This window comes from Megascapheus bottae, chromosome 27, assembly GCF_031878675.1.
Source record: "Megascapheus bottae isolate mThoBot1 chromosome 27, mThoBot2.hap1, whole genome shotgun sequence".
NCBI classification, from domain to species: Eukaryota; Metazoa; Chordata; class Mammalia; order Rodentia; family Geomyidae; genus Megascapheus; species Megascapheus bottae.
The window spans coordinates 9,218,521-9,241,454 of NC_143535.1; the positions used below are offsets into that span (position 1 = coordinate 9,218,521).

Sequence of the window (22,934 nt, forward strand, 5' to 3'; positions counted from 1 at the left end):
AGATTATATGGTCTGTGATGCCACCTGTTGTCCAATTCAGTGAAGAACTGCTGGCTTCTACCAGCCCTTGGCAAATTATATACACTCAGAGTTAGGAGACCTGCCTGACTTCAGTGACCTCCAAAGGTTGAATTAGGGGCAAACAGGGATGGCAGCCAGGGGTCAGCAGCAAGGTAAAGCAGATGAAATAGAATCTGCCATGGATAACAGAGCAACAGCCAACAATGATGAGGCCACTGAGCAGGGCAGAACTGGCTTCTTGCCCACTGAGTAATTCAGAACCAATGGTAACAGGCAGGCTGTGAGGGGGAAGTACTCAATGTATTTCAGATCCAGACTCGAAGCCCAGTATCAAGGATTATTTCTGTTCTTCTCCCACACTTCTGACTTCCTGATCATTATAAGTCATCCTCAGCCGAGCACTGGTGGCTCACACCTGTACTCCTAATCCTGGCTACTCAGAAGGCTAGGTATGAGGGTCATGGTTCAAAACTAGCTGCGACAGGAAAAGTCCCTGAGACTCTTATCTCCAGTTAACCACCAGAAAATGGGAAAGTGGAGCTGTGGCTCAAAGTGGTAGAGCACTAGCCTTGAACACAGTTTTCAGGGATAGCACCCAAGCCCTGAGATCAAGCCCCATAGTAGACAAAATAAAGGAAGGGGGGTTGGCAGGAACATGGCCTAGTGGTAGAGTGCTTGCCTAGCCCTGGGTTCAATTCCTCGGTACCATATACACAGAACAAGCCGGAAGTAGTACTGTGGCTAGAGTTGTAGAGTGCTAGCCTTAAGGAAAACCCAAGAATAGTGTTCAGCCCCTGAGTCCAAGCCCCAAGACTGGCACATTAAAAAAAGGTAATACTCTTTTCCCACCTACCTTTTCTCCTCTTCCTCTCCCTCTCCCTCTTTCCCTTACTGGAGATTTAGCACAGCATCTCACCATGACTCCTGCCCTTTGGGGTTTTTTTCAGATTGGGTTTTGCATTAACTTGGCCTGCGGTCCTCTGACCTTTGTCTCCCAAGTAGCTAGGATTATAGGTGGCTTTTCATATGTATCTTTATTTTGATCTAAAGAAAAACATATCCAATAAATCTAAATTTAAAACTCTCTTTAAAATGTTCTGTCAACACTTGTTTAATGACTTCCTTTTATAAAGAGCCCTAAGAAAATATAAAACCACAGTTATCTCACAAATTATGCTTTAATAAATTTAAAACCAATGTTCCATGATTTAGGAGGTAAGGTGTCTTCTGTATGGAACGTCTCATGTACATCTAGTCCCCAGACCTGGTGGCTGTCTCATCAGATGGGACAAATGTTCCATGGAACCCATAAGGTATTGGCACAGGTACCTCTGCTCGGCCTATTTCTTCAAAATTCTTGGCATCCAAGACTAGAAGAAAATTGCTCTTATTCTGCAAGGAGGGAAGCAGAAAGGCAATACTGAAAATTTCCCTTTTCTCATTAAAAAATAATCTGTCTTCACTGGCCATGGAGTTCCTAATGAAGGGACCATGATGAACTAATTTTCCTATCTATTCCCAGGACCTAGCACCACCACCACCACCCACTGGGCTCAATTGCTAAACTGGACTAAAAGGAAACCTATGGTTGAAATTTAGTCCTAAAGAAGAGGGAAAAGTTGTTCATCCTAATAACCTTCCTAGGCTTTGTTTCAGTTTTATTTCTTATGAGACATGGGGATTATTTCTTCAAGTTAGGAAAGCCTCCACTTTTTTGCCCAAAGGGCAGCACTGTAAAACAAGCAGGGATTTGCCCTGACCTAATAGCAGAAATGCTGAGTGCATGACACCTGGATTGAGTCCATGTCAGACATCACTAATCGACCACAGCACTTTCTCCACCAAACCATAAAAGCCCTCATGCGGCCACTAATAATTTATCAAAGCTGGCACCTGAAGTGATTCTATTTGCCATAGACTGCTGCAGACAAGCAGTCAATAAGTAACATTATTGAGATACCAAGCCCAGGCTTCTAATATTGGGCTCTGAAGTCAGCTAAGCTGCAATTGGAAACACAGGTAGTAGTATGAGCATTAGATAACAGCCAGAAGATTTAAACACCACTGTACCATGAATGTGATGAATGTACTACAATGGAATGAGATGCAAGTAAGTCCCTTGAAACCTCTTCAAATTACAAACTCCATACCTGTAAAATGATATCTCATCCAACTGTCTTCATAACTAAGATTAATCTGAAAATAGTCAAGAGCAAATTCCTGTGCAGAAGTGAATTGTTAAATAATTCCATAAGTGAGCTTCAGAACAATCACAAAGTATGGGTTGTGACTAAAAAGGATATGTAACAGTAAAGAAGGAAAGAGAAGGGAGAAGACAGCCTGAAGGCATCAAATGACATCACTAAATGTCACCCTCAATTGACTTAGTACTATATATTTTTTATTAGCAACAGGGAGATACATTTACCTGGCTGGGAGTCACCACCACAGAAAGAATAACTCCACCATCTTCTTCTCCAGAATCAGGTACTGGTACAAACACAGGTTCAGAAGGATAAAACCCATCTTCTCTCCAAACCTACAAAAAACAAAAGTTTTCTATAGTCTGTGTTACTCCCCACATGAATTTGGTCTTCAACAGAATACTCCAATAGTTGGGGGGGGAAAATGAAGCTTGCTAACCTGATTATAGGGAAGGGGCCTTTTGCAGCTCCTAGATTCTATCATTTTCAAACATAATTTATGTAATTGTAATTTCCATCAACTTGAAAATAGAGGTTTCCCAACAGCCTTAACCCCACAGTTTCCCTAAAATAGTATCAATCTTAGGGTTATTTTCCTGGGCTTAGATTTTCTTTAGGTTCTTTAGAGAAAACATATCCCTAAATTCAATGATTCTATGTTCTCCAATTTAAGAAAGTGATGAAGCAGTTTAAATATTAAAGAATTTCAAGAGCTGCCTTTAATAAAAACAGAAGTGAATTCAAATGGAAGACAAGGTCTTTGGAAAACTGAAAAAAGAAAAGGGATTTTCCTCACCTTCAAAGTCTTCTCCACCACATCAACCTTAATTAAAGAATCCCCCACCAAGTGCCTAAAGCCACAGCCATAGAAGAAATGATACTTTTTGCTATTGAATTGGCTGTAGTTGATCTGAGGAAATTCAATCCCCCCTTCAGTCTCTAGATCCTCATTATGTAGATCTTCATGAGAGCACCAGATCTAAAATGAATTAGAAGTGGTTACATAATTCTCATCTTCAGAGTAGATTGGTAAAGAGAGCTAATTCTCAGTTTATGACAGGGTTTGGAAACTACGGTTTTTTAATCACTTTTTTTTGCCAGTCCTGAGGCTTGAACTCAGGGCCTGGGCACTGTCCTGAGTTACAGCACCATTTCCAGCTTTTTCTCTGTATGTGGAATCAAACTAAGGGCTTCATGCACGCTAGGCAAGCACTCTACCACTAGACCATACTCCAGGCCCATGTTCTACCACTCTGAGCCACAGTTCCACTTCTGGTTTTCTGGGGATTAGTTGGAGATAAGAGTCTCATTGGACTTTCCTGTCTAGGCTCAGATGTCAGCCTCCAGAGTAGCAAAGATTACAGATGTAAACCACCAGCACCCCAAGCTTTTGTAACAGTTCCTCTTTCCATCAGGAATCTGAGTTCATCTGTTATCAGGTTTTGTAAGCCTGAGATGCCATAGGTATAAGTGCTATATTGTTCAGCTAAATAAAGATAAGTCATTGATAGTGTCACCACAAAATGCTGTGATAAGCATAACTTATCTAGAAAGCAAGGATTGTCCTTGCCAATCTCAAATGCTTAAACTCTGCACAGGTGAGGAAGTTGCCCCTATCTGTTTCTAGACTCAAAAGGGAGCATCGACACTGAGTGCATTCCCCGCTAAGTTTCTGAGGTTCTTGTACAAACAAGATTCCCTGACCTCACCCTCATGCTCAATTGCATGTTAATTGGTCACAAAAATCTCCGGAGAATAGCAAAGTAACACAACTCAAGTTCAAAGTCTTAATTAGTGTAATACCTTTCCATCATGCTGTTTCACAGCACTGGCTGACGAATAGGAGAGTGGACTGAGGTTCTGTCCATCAGGGGCATTCATGTGGATGTCAAGGGGCAAGACAAATCTGCGAGGAAAAGATCTGGCTATTGAGCTGTACACCTACACAAGAACAAAATAAACAGGTGGAAAAAATTGTCATTCTTAGGATCAACTCTGTCATTTCAACTCTGTCAACACCATGGGCATTCTTACCTAATTATATAAATATGATAATTCCCTTTCATCCACTCAACACATATTTTTTATTAAAGAATTTATTAGCATTGATTTTTACATCATATTTCAAATGACATGTTTAACAAACAAGTATTCAAGAAGGGAATCTCTATTCAACACATATTTTTGAGCACCTACTACGGCCAAGTAGTGTTTTGAGACAATATGGATACAACAATGAGCAAAGCAGTCTTTAATGTCATGGAACTAGTGTTGGCATAATGAGAAATCTGAAACTTAGATGATATTTATATTATTTAATTAGCATCAAACAAACAAGTGACTAGACAGTCAAAGATCTGAGGGGCCAGAAAGTAACAAGGGGTTCTTCCTTCCTGAGAGTTGATCCAGGTAGAATTCTATGAAGAAAAAGATGGATCTGGGGCCAGGAGCATAGCCTAGTGGTCAAGTGTTCACCTAGCATGCACAAAGCCCTGGGTTCAATTTCTCAGTACCACATACACAGAAAAAGCCAGAAGTGATGCTATGACTCGAGGCAGAGAGCTAGCCTTGAGCAAAAAGTGTCCAAGGACAGTGCCCAGGCCCTGAGTTTAAGGTCCAGGATAGGCAAAAAAAAAAAATTAATCTCTCAGGCCCAAATTGCTCAAACACTGCACTCTACTGAGATAAACAGCTTGTTTCAGCCTTGGCTAGCTCCTGGAAACTGAGTCTGGGGGATGATCTGTCCAGTAAGTTGTGTGAGAGGTTGAATCAATGGTACTAGAGAGTCTGCATAGCTAATGAGCACCTGAACTCCCTGGGGCTGGGATAGGGGGGAAAGATGATCTGATGGCTGGCAGCTTCAGTAGGATTAGTCATGAAGGGACTGCATGCATACACCATTGATCTCTAATGCAAACTTTGCATAACCAGCATGGGGTGAGCATTCAAGACAGACAACATTCCACACCTACTGCTATGACTAACTCCTGGAAATTAAGTATGCTCCATGTGGTTCTACCAGGAGAGGACTATTACAAGCTTGTGCTGGACTCTATCCATGGACCTTTTCCTTTTGCTCACTTTTCTTTGCATCTATGTGTGTGCTCCATCAGAGTCATGAGTGTAATAGTAAGCTGAGCCTGGTAAATTCATAAAGTACTAAAGTTGAGACTTAATCCCAGCAACTCCCTGTCTACTGAAATAAAGCATACATAGAAGAGCCAGAGACTATGTACTGCTTTCTATTAGTAGGCAGTGATCCTAGGATCATGGTTCAAGGCCAAACTCAGCAGACAAAGCCACACAACTTTTATCTCTATTAAACCAGCAAAAGAAAGCCAGAAATGGAGGAATAGCCCCAGTGGAAAAGAATCAGTCATGAGTGGGTTCAAGCTGCAGTACTAACACACAAAAATAAATAAATAAAAATTAAAAAATAAAAATCATTGCTGACAAAAGTATAGATAAGTACAATTTATATTTTACCTCAGATTCAATATTGGGAAGAAGTGATTCCCTTTAGTTTCATGAACTGCTACACTGGGAGTCTTATTTTCCTACACCTTCCAGATATAATAGAATGTTCAGTGCCTATGTGTAATGTAAAACTAATTGTAACTGCTTCCTACTGCATATAATGGCTTTTCACCATGCCTTTTTATTATTAGGTTTTAAATAATGTACTTCAGATAACATAAATAAATGATAAATCTATTTCTCTAAAACTACTCTACCTCCTTTTTGCCACAAAGGAGCAAGAAAAACTGGAAATTCCAAAGCCAGATCTTATTTAACTCAAAATCATCTTAATAATACCTGGTAAAACAGAGATGTTTACCTGATCCAGCCCTTCACCTGCTTTCCGGAGATTCTGTAGTTGGTAAACGTCTAGAACTCTTCCATCATCTTGACAACACATATCGATCACAACACAACCCTCATCCTCAAAGGCATTGATTTGATGAAAAGTAATGAAAGGTTTACTAAAGTACATCCCTGGAAGCAGCTGGAAGGGAAGAAGAAACAAATCCTAAAAGCTTTCCTTTCCCTAGTTTTTGCTTGTTTCATTTTTTTGTTTTGGGTGTTTTTTTTTTTCTTTGCCAGTCCTGGGGCTTGAACTCAGGGCCTGGGCACTTGAGCTTTCTCAAGGCTAGTGCTCTACCACTAGAGACACAGCACTACTTCCAGCTTTTTCTTTTTTCAAATTTTATTGTCGGGGTAATGTATAGAGGGGTTACAGTTACATTCGTCAGGTAGTAGGTATATTACTTCTCGCACACTGATACCCCCTTTCATGTTTTTGTCCCCATTTCCCTCCCTCCAACCCCTCCCAATCATCTTGTTTTCCCCCCTCCTATTTCAAATAAACAAATATAAATTATACCAGGTAATAAAGTCAGATATAGTAACAACATGAGATTAACCATATTCTTCCAGCTTTTTCTGTGTATGTGGTACCAAGGAATCGAATCCAGGGCTTGGTGCATGCTAGGCAAGCACTCTACTACTAGGCCACACTCCCAATCCCCACAATGTTTTTTTTTTTTAAGAGGTCAGTCAGGAACTCCTGGGATTTGAAGTCAAGGTCTTCCAATTGTTGGGCAGGCACATCTCTATTTTGAATATTCTACATGGCACATCCAAAAGATATAAAAAAAAAAAGTAGACTAGAACATAGAGCAAATCTGCTTTGATTCATAAACATTGCCTACTAATTCAACTGAGAATCAATCTACTGAGAATATCTGAAGGGGAGGGAAAGAGGGAGGGAGGGAGGGAGGGAGGGAGGGAGGGAGGGAAGGAAGAAAGGAAGGAAGGAAGGAAGGAAGGAAGGAAGGAAGGAAGGAAGGAAGGGAGGGAGGGAGGGAGGGAGGGAGGGAGGGAGGGAGGGAGGAAGGAAGGAAGGAAGGAAGGAAGGAAGGAAGGAAGGAAAAGAAAAGAAAAGAAAAAAGAAGCAGAGTACAGTGGCTCATGCCTGTAATCCTAGCTACTTGAGAGGATGAGATCTGAGGATCAAGGTTCAAAGCCAGCCCAGGCACAAAAGGACCTGAGACTCATCTCCAATTAACCTCTAGAAAACAGGAAGTGGGGCTTGGCTCAAGGGTAGGGTGGTAGCCTTGAGCTGAATTGCTCAGGGACAGCACCCAGGATGAGTTCAAGCCCCATGACCCAAAAATAAAGAAAGGGAGAGAGAAAGAGAAGGGAGTGAGGAAGGAAAGAAGGGAGGGAGGCAGTTTCAACTAACAGGCTTGAATTTTTATGGGATGATCATAATGACCTATCTAGAAGTCACAAAAGCAACTAATTATATAAGTTTTAGATCAGCCAGGAGTTTGGCCTAGTAGTAGAGTACTTTGTGCTTGCCTAGCATGCACAAAGCCTGGGTTCGATTCCTTGGTACCACATACATAGAAGAAGTCAGAAGTAGTGCTATGTATGGCTCAAGTGGTAGAGCTCTAGCCTTGAGAAAGCCCGAGGACAGTGCTCAGGGCTTGAGTTCAACCCCTGGGACTGGCAAAAATAAAATAAAGTTTTAGATCTCTACATAAGCAGCACCTGCCTTTACATCTATTATGCTATGGAAGACCCATACAAAGAGAGTTTCTTAGATGCCATTTTAATTGAATCAGATAAGTAAACAAATAATATCATGTTATACAATATGCAGAATCCACTTTACTAATTAATGAATAGGTAGTCCAGTCAACACAAGAAAAAAAATATCCTTAATTAGGAGGGTCTTAAAAACAACTCCTAAGGTAGGTTTAAAAAACAAAAATCAATCCTATGGAAATTCACCTTTGGTATCTAACCCAGCAAGAAAATCATGACAACCTGGGCATGGTGGCTCATGCCTGTAATCCTAGCTACCCAGGAGGCTGAGATCTGAGGATCACAGTTCAAAGCCAGCCCGGGGAACTAACGAACATGATAAGACTCTTATCTCCAGTTAACCTCTAGAAAACAGGAAGTGAGGCTGTGGCTCCAGGGGCAGGCCTGTAGCCTTGAGCTAAAGAGCTCAGGGACAGTGCCCAGACCCAGAATTCAAGCCCTATGATCCCCCCACCAAAAAAATCATGACAAGTATGCTCAAAATACTCCACCTGTCCAGTGTGTTTATCCACAATGTGAAACCGTGTGTTTTGTTGGGGTTCCCAACTCATTCCATCTGAAAAAGGCTTTCCCCGAACTTTAGAAGTGACAATTTTCCACAGCTTCATCTTTAGAGGCTGTTCGATGAAGATTATGTAGTTCCTTGTCATTCCTACAAAATTCCAGGAAACAAGCATGTGTTATTTGGCACATTGAAGTAGTCAAATGCAACAGTTTCAAGATCTTTCTGAATGCCAACCTAAGCAAGTATTTCCTAGCCCTGCTGTGTGTGTTTCCTGTTTCTATGGAACAAAGGGGAACTGCTAAGAATAGGTCAGGGTCCTCAGCTGATTTCTTTAGCTTTTGTTTCACTTAAAATTATTTGTGTTTCAGAACAAAGAAGTACAAGATCGATTATGATCTGCGCAGTTATTCCTTACGTCCCTTCCTATTTAATACTGGGGATCAGGATTCAGAAGGAATTTGGCAGTAACAATTGATGATAGAAAAAATAAGAAATCTGGGTCAGATCTGAAACCATTACAAATTCTCTCCCCCAAAATATAATCAGGACCTTTCCATGTAGGATTATTATTTGTAGGCTTTTAAGTAGCCTAAAGTTTTGAATGGTCACTCAAGTTTTTATTATTGCTTATTTAAAGCAACTCTCTCTTTAGACATCTAAGCTAGTAAGGAGTACATGACAAAACACAATAAATTTAACGGACATTAAAATGCAAGCCCAGGGGCTGGGAGTTTGGCCTAGTGGTACAGTGCTTTCCTAGCATGCACAGAGACCTGGGTTCAATTTCTCGATTCCACATACATAGAAAAGCTTGAAGTGGTGCTATGCCTCAAGTAGTAGAGCACTAGCCTTGAGGAAAAAGCCGAAGGATATACTCAGTCCTTGAGTTCAAGCCCCAGAATTGTCCCCCCCCACCAAAAAAATGCAAGCCCAGTCTCATTATCACCCTACTCTGGCACTCTATCACAGAACTTGTTAAAAAAAAAAAAAGTCCATTAAAGCAGAGCCCAATACAATCTTTCTTCTCTCTAGACTTACCAAAGCTGTGGTAGTAGGATGGCTTCATTGCTTCTGTAGGAGTAATAGAACATATCACCTGGGCCCCATGAATTGTTTCCTTTGGGTCCTTCCTCTCTGGAGGTACCCGAATAACATTATAGCAGGAACCTGAAAAAAGAAAGTCATGGGGTTGTCTTTTTTTTTTATAAGATAAGGACTTGGTATATTTGTAAACACACTATAAACAGTTATGGATGGATTAACAAATACCATCATTATATAGCCAGTCAACAAGTGAGTAAATAGAAGATACTGAACTAACATGTTGGTGTTAGAATTACTACTGTTGGTCATGACAAATTTGGACAACATGGAATTTTGTATTCTCCAATCTCCTAATCTCCCACCTTACCTTCTTTTTTTTTTTTTTTTGTGGGTCATGGGGCTTGAACTCTGGGCCTGGGTGCTGTTCCTGAGCTCTTCAGCTCTAAGCCACAGCCCCACTTCTCATTTTTCTAGTGATTAATTAAAGATAAGTGTCTCACAGTCTTTAGTGCCCGGACTGGCTTTGAATCCAGATCCTCAGATATCAGCCTCCTGAGTATTTAGGATTATAGGCATGTGCCACGAATCTAGCTTCCTTCCCTCCCTTTTTCCTTCCTCTCTTCATCTCTTTCTATCTGCCACTGAGTCCAGCTTCCTTCCCTCCCTTTTTCCTTCCTCCCTTCATCTCTTTCTATCTTTCCTTCTTTCCTTCCTTCTTTCTTTGAAAAAGGGTCTTGAACTCTCAATCTGCCTGCCTCAGTTTCCCAGCTGCTGGGATTACAAATATGCACCCCCATTTCCAGTTCTAATCTTCTTTTTGAACAAGATAATTCAGTAATTTTTAATTTATTCATCCTACAACCACTTACTGAGTATATTCTGAACACTGTCCTAAAGGGCTCCAAATGCTAAACTCTATGTACTATATACAGCAGTGTGGAAAAAAATCTATTCTTTTAAAAGGCTTGAATCCTAATAAATCATAAAAGTAAAAACGTAACGAATCAGATGATAAGAAGTCTAATGGGAAAGAAGCCAGGGAATGGGGCTCTGTAGTGATTGTGTCAGTGTGGAACCACTGTTTGCAGTTTTAAATATGGTGGTCTGGGGAAATCTTCACTAAGTGGATGACATTGAGATAAAGACCTAACAGAGATAAGAAATGGAACCTTGAGGATATTTGGGAGGAATGCCTTCAAGGCAAAGTGAATCAAACTACAAAGATTCCTAGCTAGGACTCATGTTAACTAATTTGGAATGTTCAAATGCCAGGCAAGGAGAGCTCAAGAGCTGAGGCCAAAGAAGTGGGTGCAGGTTCAAAGAACGAATCCGGATGCTACATTGAGTATACACTATGATGGGGCAATGGAGGTAGCAAATAAATAGTTGAGAGGTAAAAATTCAGTGACAGAAGGCTCAAAATAGCGTGGTTAGGAAGTGGAGATATGATTAAGTGGTAGAGTGCCAACCATGAACAACAACAAAAAAAAAACAACAAAGCTAAGAGCCAGTGCTCAGACCCTGAATTCAAGCCCTAGTAACTGGCAAAAGCAAACAAACAAAAATCATACTTTCCATGAAGGTACAAAAAAAGAGCTCTGAATAACTGATTAATAAGAAAAAACTTGTCTTAAATAAGTATTAAAAACTAGTTGGACTGGTTAATGTTTAACACATTTTAATTAATTTTAAATGCTTTTAAGTAGCTGGAAAATCTAAAATAATGAAGAGCTTTTTAGTTCCTAAAAGTAGAAATGAATCCCAGACATTTTTATTTTATTGCAATGAGAATCACTAAATTTAATGTAGCTTAGGTAGTCAAGTTTCCCACAATTACATATATATTGAGCTCTACTTCAAAACTTCTCTTCAAATGAGATAATCAAATAGGAATTAGGATTAGATAAGAGAAGTATTTTTTGTCTTGTCATTTGAGTATAAGTGGTGATTATTCAGTTCACTGCATTGAACTTTTTTTTTGGCAGGGGGAGTGGGTCAGTCATGGGGCTTGAACTCAGAGCTTGGGTGCTATCCCTAAGCTCTTCAGCTCAAGGTTAGCACTCTACCACTTGAGCCACAGTACCACTTCCAGTTTTCTGATGGTTAAATCTCACAGACCTTTCTGCCCAGGCTGGTTTTGCACCTCGATCCTCAGATGTTGATCTCAGCCTCCTGCGGAGCTAGGATTATAGGCATGAGCCACCAGCGCCCAACTTGCATTGAACACTATTTTAGTCAGTGAATTATTCTAACTACTGGTCTTCAAGGCAGTAAGTAAGCAAAACAGACACCTAGAAAACCAGCTGATTTATGTCCAGGAGAATCTACACTGTCCTGGACTGTGAGTTTAATTCTAGTTGACTGCTCCAGGTGTCAGAGTAAACAGCAAATTGAGAGTAAGTAACAAAAACAACCCCTCCTGACTAGTGGCCAGGTTTCTCAGATCTCAAGGCTCACATTAATAATTTAGATTCTCAGTCAGGCACTGGTGACTCATGCCAGTAAATCCTAGTTGACATCTCAGGAAGGAAGGTTCCAAGCCAGCTCAGGAAGAATATCAGTGAGACTCTTATCTCCAATGAACAAGAAAAAGCCAAAGTGGAAGTGTGGCTCAAGTGAAAAAGCCAACTGAAAGTACAAGGCCTGGAGTTCAAGCCCCAGTTACACACACACACACACACACACACACACAATCCTTCAATGCTTATAAACAATAAAAATTTAAGTTATGCAAATAGTAGAATGTTACCTGAACCAGTGTGAGCCCCATCTATAGTCTCCAGCATTTTTTAAAAGTTATATTGAAAAGTACAATTGGAAAAGAAAAGGGGTCAAGAAGTACTATATTCATAAACTGCTTTGTTAAATGGAAATTCCTCTGTATACCTACTTAAAGATAATTTTTAAAAGGACAAATGGAAAAAATCAGCTACAAGGGCCAGGAGTTAGGACTAGTGGTAAGAGTGCTTGCCTAGCAGGTACAAAGACCCTGGTTCGATGCCTTAGTACCACATGCCTAGAAAAAAATGGTGCTGTAGCTCAAGTGGCAGAGCTCTGGCCTTGAGAAAGCCCAAGGACAGTGCTAATGCCCCAAGTTCATATTTCAGGACTGGAAAAAAAAATCAGCCTCAAAATCAGGTGCAAAAGAACTACAAAACAGAAACTAGAGATTGTGTATTTTAAGCTCAGTAATGCTACTTCAGATGTATCCTTCTGAGTCTTTTTTAAAATTATTTTTATTTTTATTGCTATTGTAAGTGATAATACAGAGGGGCTACAGTTACATAAGTCAGGTAATGAGTATATCCCAGTTTTCCCCTCCCATTCTCACCCATGAGTTGCATAGCTCATTTCCAATGTAAGTGTCCAGTGAGCACCACTAATTCTTCTGAGCCTTTTGAATGAAATTTCATGTTTCCATCTTAGCCACAACGCAATCATGAGAAGACAGCTTGTTTCCCAATTATCTCTAGGAAAAAGAAACTAAAACCTCCCCTAAAACTCCATTCCCACCTTACCTCGTGGCCCATAGGAGTTCCCCAGATTGTATGCTGTTCCATCAGGGTCAAAGTGAGGATGTGCAGTTGCTCCATTCACAGCAATAAATTTGCTCCAGTCTACCTACAGGGTAAAGACCAGGAAAGAGAGTTAATTGTTCCTTGTGCAGAATTCTGTTGATGCACATAACTAATAGGGAGATGTCAACTGTAGTAAAAAGAAGTAAAAACTACAGGAGATGTACTAATTTCTTATCTCTGAGAAATCAAAATTATCTTGCCTAATTAAAGTAAAAAGCAACTGAGAAGAAAAAGAAAAATAAAAAAAGAAGAAACTGAGACTGAAAAAACAACCCCCCCCCAAAAAAAATTGCCAACAAAAATAACAGAAGGGGCCGGGAGTTTTGCCTGGTGGTAGAGTGCTGGCCTAGCATGTACAAAGACCCAAGTTCGATTCCTCGGTACCACATATGTAGAAAAAAAAGCTGGAAAAGGTGCTGTGGCTCAAGTGGTAGAGCTCTGGCCTTGAAAAAAGTCCAAGGGCACTGCTCCAGGCCCTGAGTTCAAACCCCTGTTGTCAAAAGACAACAGAAAAAAGAAGCCATGAGTAGATTTGGCCAAGATTATATAAAAGTTAAAAGAAAAAAAGAGCAATAATTAGAATTTTACTTTATAGATTTTTACTACTAAGTCACCTTTTGTTTAAGTCACTGACCTTTTTTTTTTATTATTTTTTTATTTTTTGCCAGTCCTGGGCTTGAGCTCAGAGCCTGAGCACTTGTCCTTGGACTTTTTCAAGACTACCACTCTACCGCTTGAGCCACAGCACCACTTCTGGCTTTTTCTTTTTTTTAATTTAATTTTTTATTGTAATGTATAAAGGGGTGTTTACAATTATATTAGCCAGATAGAAGGTGCATTACTTCTCACACATTAATACCCCTTCTCATATTTTTGTTCCCACTTGTGGCTTTTTCTATGTATGTGGTACAGAGGAATTGAATCCAGGTCTTTGTGCATGCTAGGCAAGCACTCTACCATTAGGCCAAACTCCCAACCCCACCCAGAACTTGTGGGGGGGGAGAGGGGTGTGTGTGCGCGCGCGCTAGTAATGGGTCTTCAAATTGGGGACTTTCCTTTTTCATTCAGGGCTGACGTGAGTCACAGCTCCATTCCAAATCTTAATTTGGAGGCCGGAGGCATGTCTTGAGTAATAGAACACTTGCCTAGCAAGCCTAAGGATTTGAGTTCCAATCTAAGTAATAAAAATATACATAAAGGACTTAGAATGTGGCTTAGTGATAGAGTGCTTGCCTAGCATGCATGAGGCCCTGAATTTGATTCCCTTGTAACATATAAACAAAAAATAAATAAAATTAATTTAAAAAATTAACATACATACATACATACACACACTTGTTCTGAAATGTGATTTTTCATGTGCCAAGGCAAATGGGCCTGTCAAAATGAGCAGTACTATTATACTCCCCTATTCCCTGGATGTCAAAATATCAAGACTTAAGGAAAACTAATGGGATTATCTTCAAGGAAAATTAACCCCACATAGACCTTTCTAACCAGAACAGAGGGCCAAGATGAACTAAACCAGTAAATATCTTTGTTTCAGTGTAGTTATTTTTATTATTATAAAGGTGATACATGGAAGAGTTACGTAAGTCAGGCAATGAGAACATTTCTCTTTTGGACAATGTCACTCTCCTTGTTCTTTCCCAGTTTTTCCCTCCTGTCCCTGCTTTCAAGTTGTACCTTTCATTTTCAACATAGTGTCTAATGAATACTATTGGATTTGTTCAGCCTTTGTGATGTGGTTATTAAGGCTCCAATATCTGCTTCAGATATCTACTATTTTAAATAACATTTCTGAATGGAAAGAAGTGTTAAGATCTAATATATTCATTATTTGAACCTATACCCACCTTTTCTGTGTTGTCCAGAGTTTCAATGTCCACTTTGTTCATAAAATTGGTCTCAGTGCTAATGTAGTAATCACCCTTGTACCTCACATAGTTGACATTGGTGTTGTCCGTCATGACTGAAACCAAACATTTCAATTCTTTTAGCATCTGAGCTTACCTAGCACGTAAGCACGTACTCCAAAAGAAAAGGCAATTTTAACACTCTCTCACCCCAAAAAATATTTTTGAAGATTTGTATTTGTATAGATTGTCATCTATCATAATCCTGCAAAGAATGATGTCTATCACTGACAAATTCTAGGCATGTTGAAGACTGCTTACTTGGTGGTATAAACTTGGACATGAAACGTTCAAAAATATTCCTGCATGGGTCCGGAAGAGCCAGTGTGCCAAATTCTGAGATCACAATTCGGTTGGCAGCCCTGTTGGCTTTGTATGTGTCACTCTGTAGAAACTTGCTTCTGTATGTCACGTTACCCTTCTCCAGCCTGAACTGGTGAAGCAAAGCCATTCCATCAAACCAGTGATTGTACCTGCAGACAGGAACAAAGAACAGGAAAGACTGAACAGTAGATAAAGTGGAAGGAGAGTTGGCGCTAGAGAATGCATTTCAGATATACAGATAAGAAAATGGCCTGTTCTTCCAGCACCACCTGACTGATCGGGGAACTTAAATTTTTATTTTTTTTTGCCAGTCCTGGGCTTGAGCTCAGGGCCTGAGCACTGTCCTTGGACTTTCTCAAGGCTAGAGCTGTACCACTTGAGCCTCAGCACCACTTCTAGCTTTTTTCTATGTATGTGGTACCGAGGAATTGAATACGGGTCTTCGTGCATGCTAGACAAGCACTCTACCACTAGGCCAAACTCACAGTCCCGAACTTAAATTTAAAAAAAAAATTAGTAGCATACATTAGGAGTTTATAGAAGGAAGTTTTATTGTAACATTCTACACAGGCATAAAATGTATCTCAAACAACCTTACCCTATCAAAAAGCTCACATTCTATACACGGCTGAAGAAACACCCTTCAGTGATGACTCCTGAGATATATCTAATCTTTATAAGAGAAAAACAAAAAGGACACAGGAAAGAACATTGGTATTTTCCAAAAGTTATCTTCATATGCTATGCATATTAAAATGTCCATCTCCTCTCTTTTCTTTTTCAACTTCATCAGTTAAATAATAGGACCCTGACAAATAGGTAGAAAAATCTGGTGACCTTGCTTTTAAATGAGTTTATCATATGGTCCTTTCTTTCACATGCTTGCCAGAGTGAAATGCCTAAGGCTTTCAATAGGCATAAACAACACTAACAGCATTGCTTTAAAAGGCAATGATTGCCTGGTGCCAGTGGCTTATGCCTGAAATCCTAGCTACTGAAGAGGCTAAAATCAGGATCACCATCAAAGCCAGCCTGAGCAGTAAAGGCCACAAGACTCTTTAACAATTAACTACCAAAAAAAGCCTGAAATGAAGCTAAAGCTCAAATGGTAGGGTATTATCCTTGAGTATAAAGGCTCAGGACAGCATCCAGGCCCAGAGTTCAAGTCCCAGGAATAGCACGTGCACACACGTGAGCCCATACACACACATGCACACACACGCGTGCACATGTGCAATGGTTCCTACAAACAGTACTAGAAGAGGGATTTGTCCATTCACATTCTGTGAAGCAATTCAAATGTCTATCAATATTGAATGGAATAAGCCAAATGGTGGCCACTCCAATATAGGTCACCTGGACAGACTGGTTATTTTGCATTAAAAAGCAGTTGAAAAACAGCAGCTGCAAGAAGAGCATTACAATCTACTGTCTTTTCCAAAAGAAGAAAATAAAAGTCCCATGTGACAGCATCTTCCCTGTTCCAGAAGAAAGATATTCCTGTCCCTGGAGATGGGGACAGGGATCTGTACAAAGGAGCCCTGTTAAATCAACCCTACTCTCAGCCACTTCCCTGCAACCAAGGAACAACCCTCCTCCAAAACCTTACCTGGTCACATTTTCACAATGTACTACTCATTACCTAACTAAGTTTGCAAGCTATGGATCATCATTTTTCTCATTAGGAACATGTGAAAATTACTAAAGAAAATATGTATTCCCTTCTCCTCCTATTAATCTTCCTGACAGGTAAAAGACTAATTCTTGGGCCCTGCTAAGGATTCTCAAGAAGAACATAAAATGTCAGCCAGCTCCTAAAAATAAAGGTCACTCAGACTCTGTAGCAATTGAAAAAGGCTTATATAATATTTTGAAGCAAAACAACAACAAAATTCTACATGTCTGAAATTGCCTAAAATAAGTCTAAAGCAAAAAAGGGGAGGGGGGAGAAGTTATTGCTCAAGTAGTAGAGTGTCTACCTAACAAGCACAAGACTTGAGTGCCAAGCTCACTACCACTAAAATAAATAATAAAAAATAAGAATGTGGTCAATAGGAGAAACTGGAAGAGATCTCTGTGGTGGGGGACATTTGAGGTGAGGAAGAGGGTGGTAAGAAGGGAAGTCACACCCTTCCTTCGGAACTTGTGAAACAAGCTTAAAAGTCACACACAGAGCTCCTGATCCACTCTTCTTTTTGGCTTGAACCCACAGACATTCAAATTCATGATATTCTGCAGAACAGAAATAGTAAGACTTTTCAAAAATAATTTTTTTTTTCCTCCTGTAGGTTATGGTTTTCCTATCTGTAACCACAGAGATCTCATGGCTGCGTGCCACCTCAGAAAGGAAGCAGATAGTGAATGCATGCTCCATAGATTCCATCCATGTCAAGAAATCTAGGCTTACTCATCCTTCCCAAACTCAAACTTCCCAGGTCCAACTCGAAGGAGAGAGCCATGGAGCCACTTAGGAATATGCCCTTGGACTTGAGCGGAGACGGTCTGTAGAGTCTCCTCCACCGTGGTCACCAGTGGCGCAATGCATGGCAGATTCTGCCGCTGTCCCGAAGTAGTGTTTTTCGGAGGTGTATTCCCGGTGTACTTCCTCATTACTGTAGAAAGGAAGCCAGAAGCATAAAAAAGATAACCAGGTTCTAGAAACATGCCCGTTTCCCCCACAGACAATCAAATCTTTTTTTTTTTTTTTTTCAGTTGTGGGGCTTGGACTCTGGGCCTTGTCCCTGAGGTCTTCAGCTCAAGGCTACGGGTCTGCCCTTGGAGCCACAGCGCCACTTCCCATTTTCTGGTGATTAATTGAAGATAAAAGTCTCAGAACTTTCTAGTGACTGGGCTGGCTTTAAACCAAGTTCCTCTGATTTCAGTCTCCTGAGTAGCTAGGATTAAAAGGAAATTTTATTCTTACATTTCCTGATGCTCTGATTCTCCATTTTTGAACCACAACAGTGTGGTTCAAATTGCATTTCTTGTAGGTTTTATCTGCCAAAGAAATAACTTGAGACTTCAATTATACAAATATGATCATTTTTTATAATTGACCAATGCTTATCTTTTACACAGGAAGAGTTCTACATTCTAACTATAGATGAGCATTAACAATTTTACTGTTGCAAGTTTAACAAAAAAAGACCCTCATTCAAAATTATAATCACATTCATCTCAGAACTTTAGACACACCAGAAAGTGAACATAATGACTTCTGTGCATTTGGCAGGATGTGAAATTTAATTTCTTCCATTTGAATGGATTATACATGAAAGTACACGAAATCTTCTATAAGGGCTTTACAAATTCAATTATACAATATTATGAAATCATCTCAGGTCCAAAAGACACAAGACCTAAAGCTGAAAATCTACCTGTTTTTTTCATTTTTACTGAATATTCACAAGATTAGCTATTGCAGAGGAGTAAGCAAATATGTAATTATTTGAATACAGTATAGTCCTTCTACCTAACAAGCATACGGTGCCTAAATTCAAGCCAAGTACTAAAATTAATAAGTAAATAAAATCCTTTACTTCTTTTTATTAAAATTTAGTTATTTTGTTTGTGGGGCTTGAACTGTAGGCCTGGGCATTGTCCCTGAGCTCTTCAGCAAAAGGGCTAGTGCTCTACCACATGAGCCACAGTGCCACTTTCAGTTTTCTGGTGGTTAATTGGACATAAGAGTCTCACTGACTTTTTTGCCTGGTCTGGCTTTGAACCAAGATCCTCAGATCTCATCCTCCTAAGTAGCTAGGATTACAGGCATGAGCCACCAGCGCCTGGCTTCATAAAAATTTTGTAATAAGCTCAGGGCCCTGAGTTCAAATCCTAGCAAAGAACCTCCCCTACTAAAAAATGTAACAGTGATATAGAAGTTTAGTCTCAAAAAAATGAACATACACAGCCAGAAGGGTGGCCTAGTGGTAAAGTGCTTTCCTAGCATGCACAAAGCCCTGAGTTTGATTCTTTGGTACCACATACACAGAAAAAGCCAAAAATGGTGCTATGGCTCAAGTGGTAGAGCACTAGCCCTGAGAATGCCTAAGGACAGTGCTCAGGACCTGAGTTCAAACCTCAGGACTGGCAAAGACAAAAACAAAAACAAAATGATCACACAATGTTACTATTTCCCTCAAGTCAGAGTTTTTGTTTTTGTTTTTTTTACTATTTTAGAACATTATGTACAGTATTATATCTATGATCCAATTTCTTTCCTATCTCTCAAACATTCAGTTTGGAGCATGTAAGAGTTAACTGTCCTAAAATTTAGGTAAGCCCAGCTATTTCCTGATTTCCCTAATAAAATTCACTCTTTCTCTGACTGCCATTCCCTAAGAAAATTACAGCTAGGGGTGAAGCTAAGAGTCCTAGCTTATATTTATCATCATACAACAATACTTTCCAAAGAATAGCTCTGTGACTGCTTTTTTTCCCCTTATCATTAATATCCCTAGAGCATTACCTTGGACCTTTGCTCTTTAATCTCAGCACTCTCCCCATGTAATCTCATCTAATCTCAATATACCAGTTACTTCTAAGAAAATGACTCAACATTTCAAAATAGAATCCTTCATTTTCCCCCTTCCAAATCAATTTTTCTACCAGCTACATCACCTAACTTCAAGATCTCTTGGGGTCTTCTTCTCTGTCCTTTGTATTCACTAAGTGGTTACATTCCGCTCACTATACCCACACTGGGCCAGTGGAGGATGCTAAGGTAGTAACATAAAAAAAAAAAGCCTGTATGCATTACAAGGCTCAAAAGTATGGAGATGGGATGTAACTTGGTGGTAGAGCACTGGCCTAGCTTGCATAAGGCTGTGGATTGAATACACAGCACAAAAAAAAAAAGAAAGAAAAGAAAAAAGACAAAGAAGCCCACAAGTGTGCCTAGGGGAGAGCCTTTTCTCCCACCCTCTAGAACAGAACCAAAAATTGTTTCCCCAGGCCTGAACCCATCCTTTTCAGTGCTGAAACCTCTCTACTTCTCTTTCCTTTTTGTCACTCCCTTCCTAAAGTCCTAATTTAGGCCTGTATCTCTTAGCTGCATATTTTATTATCAAGTATTTGAGAGGAGAAACTAGATAGGGGATCAAACTATCTTTTACACCAAGCTTCATAATTAGTGAGCCACTTGATCTCCTTGGCTCTTGAGATTGACCAGAGTCCCCAGTCACCAGGATTCCAAATACCAGGATAACCCCAGTGCACAGTAAAGGTATTACCATATATTCTGTCTGTAAATATGTACCACATGGGAACAAATGGACAACTTATTAACTTTCCTAAGTAGGTATCTGATTGTATCATATAGTCCTCCAGAAAACCTTCACAAATGCCTTGTCATTGTCTACCAAGTACAGACTAAACTGCTTGGCAGAAACTGATGATCTCCTACATTTTACTCCAGCCTACCTGACCAGTTCAGGCTCCCATTCATTGCCTTCCACTCCAGCTCCACTCTCATCTTCTCATAATCATACTATTCTCTACTTAGGATATTTCTTCTCCTTCAGCATCCAATTCATCTCTCAATATCCCCATGGCAAAAACTGATTCTTCTTAGAACTCATACAGCAGCTGTTGATAGCTCTCTTATGGGCCTTTATCTTACTCTGTTTTATATGATAAAGGCAAATGGGCTTTATATTTTCTACTATCAGTACTCCTTGAATACAAAGTCTAGTTTTTGTCTGCCCTCTTCTATCACTATCATATTGCCTTGCATATTGAAAGCACTAAATTGTTGAATTCACAATTATGCGATTTGATAGTTCTATAGCTGTTAATTTCAAAATATAAAAAATCAAGTAAGAACGAAGACTCAACATTTGCATAACCAATGATATGGACATGGTATGGGAAATATAAACACAACTACATAGACATAAAAACTTATGACTCTGTAGACATAATGTTTTATTGTATTGATTAATACATATCTAAGATATACAAACCCTTAGCCTAATTTTGATTATATTCTAAAAACTAAGTGCCTGTGATTGTATATAGAGATTCCCTTCCTGAATACTTGTTTGTTAAATACATCATTTGAAATATGACGTAAAAATCAATGTTAATAAATTCTTTAATAAAAAAATAATAAATCAAGTATTTTACTCATAATAGAAAGCTACAAAGAACAAAAACAACAGGTATTAATGTAGTCTCCCAAAATGCCAGTAGAACAATCAATGACATTAGAACATTTTTTTTGTCAGTCCTGGGGCTTAAACTCAGGCAAGGGCCTGGGCTCTGTCTCTTAGCTTCTATGCTCAAGACTAGCATTCTACCACTTGAGCCACAGTGCCACTTCCAGCTTTTTCTGTGTATGTGATACTGAGGAACCAAACCAGGGCTTCATGCATGCTAGGCAAGCACGCTACCACTAAGCCACATTTCTAGCCCACGGCAGTAATTTTTTGCGTGTGGGGGTCAAGGGGCTTGAACTCTGGGCCTGGGCCTTGTCCCTGAGCTGTTAACCTTGAGCCACAGCCCCACTTCCCATTTTCTAGTAATTAATTGAAGATAAGAGTCTCTGGGCTTTGGCTTTGTAAAGTAGTGCCAGTAGTGCCAGGCTGGCTTTCAACCATGATCCTCAGATCTCAGCCTCCTGAGTAGCTAGGATTACAGGCGTGAGCCACCACGCCCAGCAATCCCATGGCAGTAATTTTTATTTAGAAAAGTCTGACTAATGAGTTGTCATTCCTATTACACATTTAAACAACAACAAAAATCCTTAAACAGAAAATGTGTAAAGGTAAAGGCTGTTTTTCCTAACAATGAACCAAGTCTGGCTTCTCGTTCTTTCACTTCCAGCTGGGTAGATCTGCTGCTTCTATCTACTCTACAGAGAGGAGAGCTTCAGAAGCTGTCAGCAGTGTTCAGGAAACAGACACCATGAAAGTCTAAGTGCAAACTGTTAGGAAGAGGAAGGGGAGGCTAAAGAAGGGGTAGGGGCCACATTCCCTACCTGGGAGCCAGCGCATTACCAAGGAAAGAAAACCCACAGTGATGGTAGAGACACTGCAGACAAAACGGAGAAAATTTCAAGAAAAGTTTCTGAATTCAGTTCAATAGCAGCAGCAGATCCAGTGCTTTCCAAATCCTCAGGCTCACTGACAGCTTAAAGCACTGCTAAACTGTAAACATTCACAGAACTTCCTGGGTTGTCCTTGGCTCAGTGACAGAAGTGGGTGGGGAGGGGAGTGAGGGGTGGAGCTTCAGAACACCAACAAATCTCTGCATCTGATTTCTCAGGCAAGTTAACCTAATAAACTATTTATAAAAATTATCTTTAAATATTAAAATGAGACCCCTAATGGTGAGTGGTCTCTCTTCTTAGGCTTTCCTTTCTTGACTGTCCTCACTCTGTCAGTTGTAGGGACCCAGTCCATCGCTTTCATCAAGCTACTCCTTGTCTCTGAAAGATTCAAAGTAAAATCCAATTTTAGACTATCAATAAAGGTCTCCATAATTAGGCAGAAGAGGCTTATTTTTTGCCCTGTGTTGTTCCATAATTTCATCCTTCCTTTTCTGCTCATTAATTTTACAAACTATTTTCTGACAATGTAGTATGAGTACGTAGTGAATGTATATGTATGTGTAACCGTCTATGATTTTGTACTTTAATGTTTGAGAACTAACCTATCAAGTCAATATTGTGCTTCAAAATAAGAATGCCAGGAACAACATTCAACTCTTGCTTTTCACCAGTGTAGAT

General features: G+C 39.9%; 1 protein-coding gene across 3 annotated transcripts; it reads right to left on the reverse strand.

Moving 5' to 3' along the window:
- Positions 1-1,186: 1,186 nt before the first annotated feature.
- On the reverse strand, positions 1,187-22,651 carry Bco2 (beta-carotene oxygenase 2). 3 transcript variants are annotated; one of them, XM_090319505.1, is made up of 12 exons: positions 22,185-22,651; positions 17,613-17,817; positions 15,143-15,354; positions 14,822-14,937; positions 12,906-13,008; positions 9,382-9,510; positions 8,330-8,490; positions 6,064-6,231; positions 4,029-4,166; positions 3,022-3,204; positions 2,450-2,560; positions 1,187-1,413 (listed from the first exon to the last, which is right to left on the reverse strand). In XM_090319505.1, the coding sequence occupies exons 1-12, from the start codon at positions 22,198-22,200 to the stop codon at positions 1,273-1,275; spliced, it is 1,683 nt and encodes a 560-aa protein (XP_090175631.1). In that variant the 5' UTR covers positions 22,201-22,651; the 3' UTR covers positions 1,187-1,272. The 3 variants fall into 3 exon arrangements, with proteins under 3 accessions (XP_090175631.1, XP_090175629.1, XP_090175630.1); XM_090319503.1 differs by lacking the exon at positions 22,185-22,651 and adding an exon at positions 18,129-18,302; XM_090319504.1 differs by lacking the exon at positions 22,185-22,651 and having other exon boundaries at positions 17,613-17,935.
- Positions 22,652-22,934: the final 283 nt, after the last annotated feature.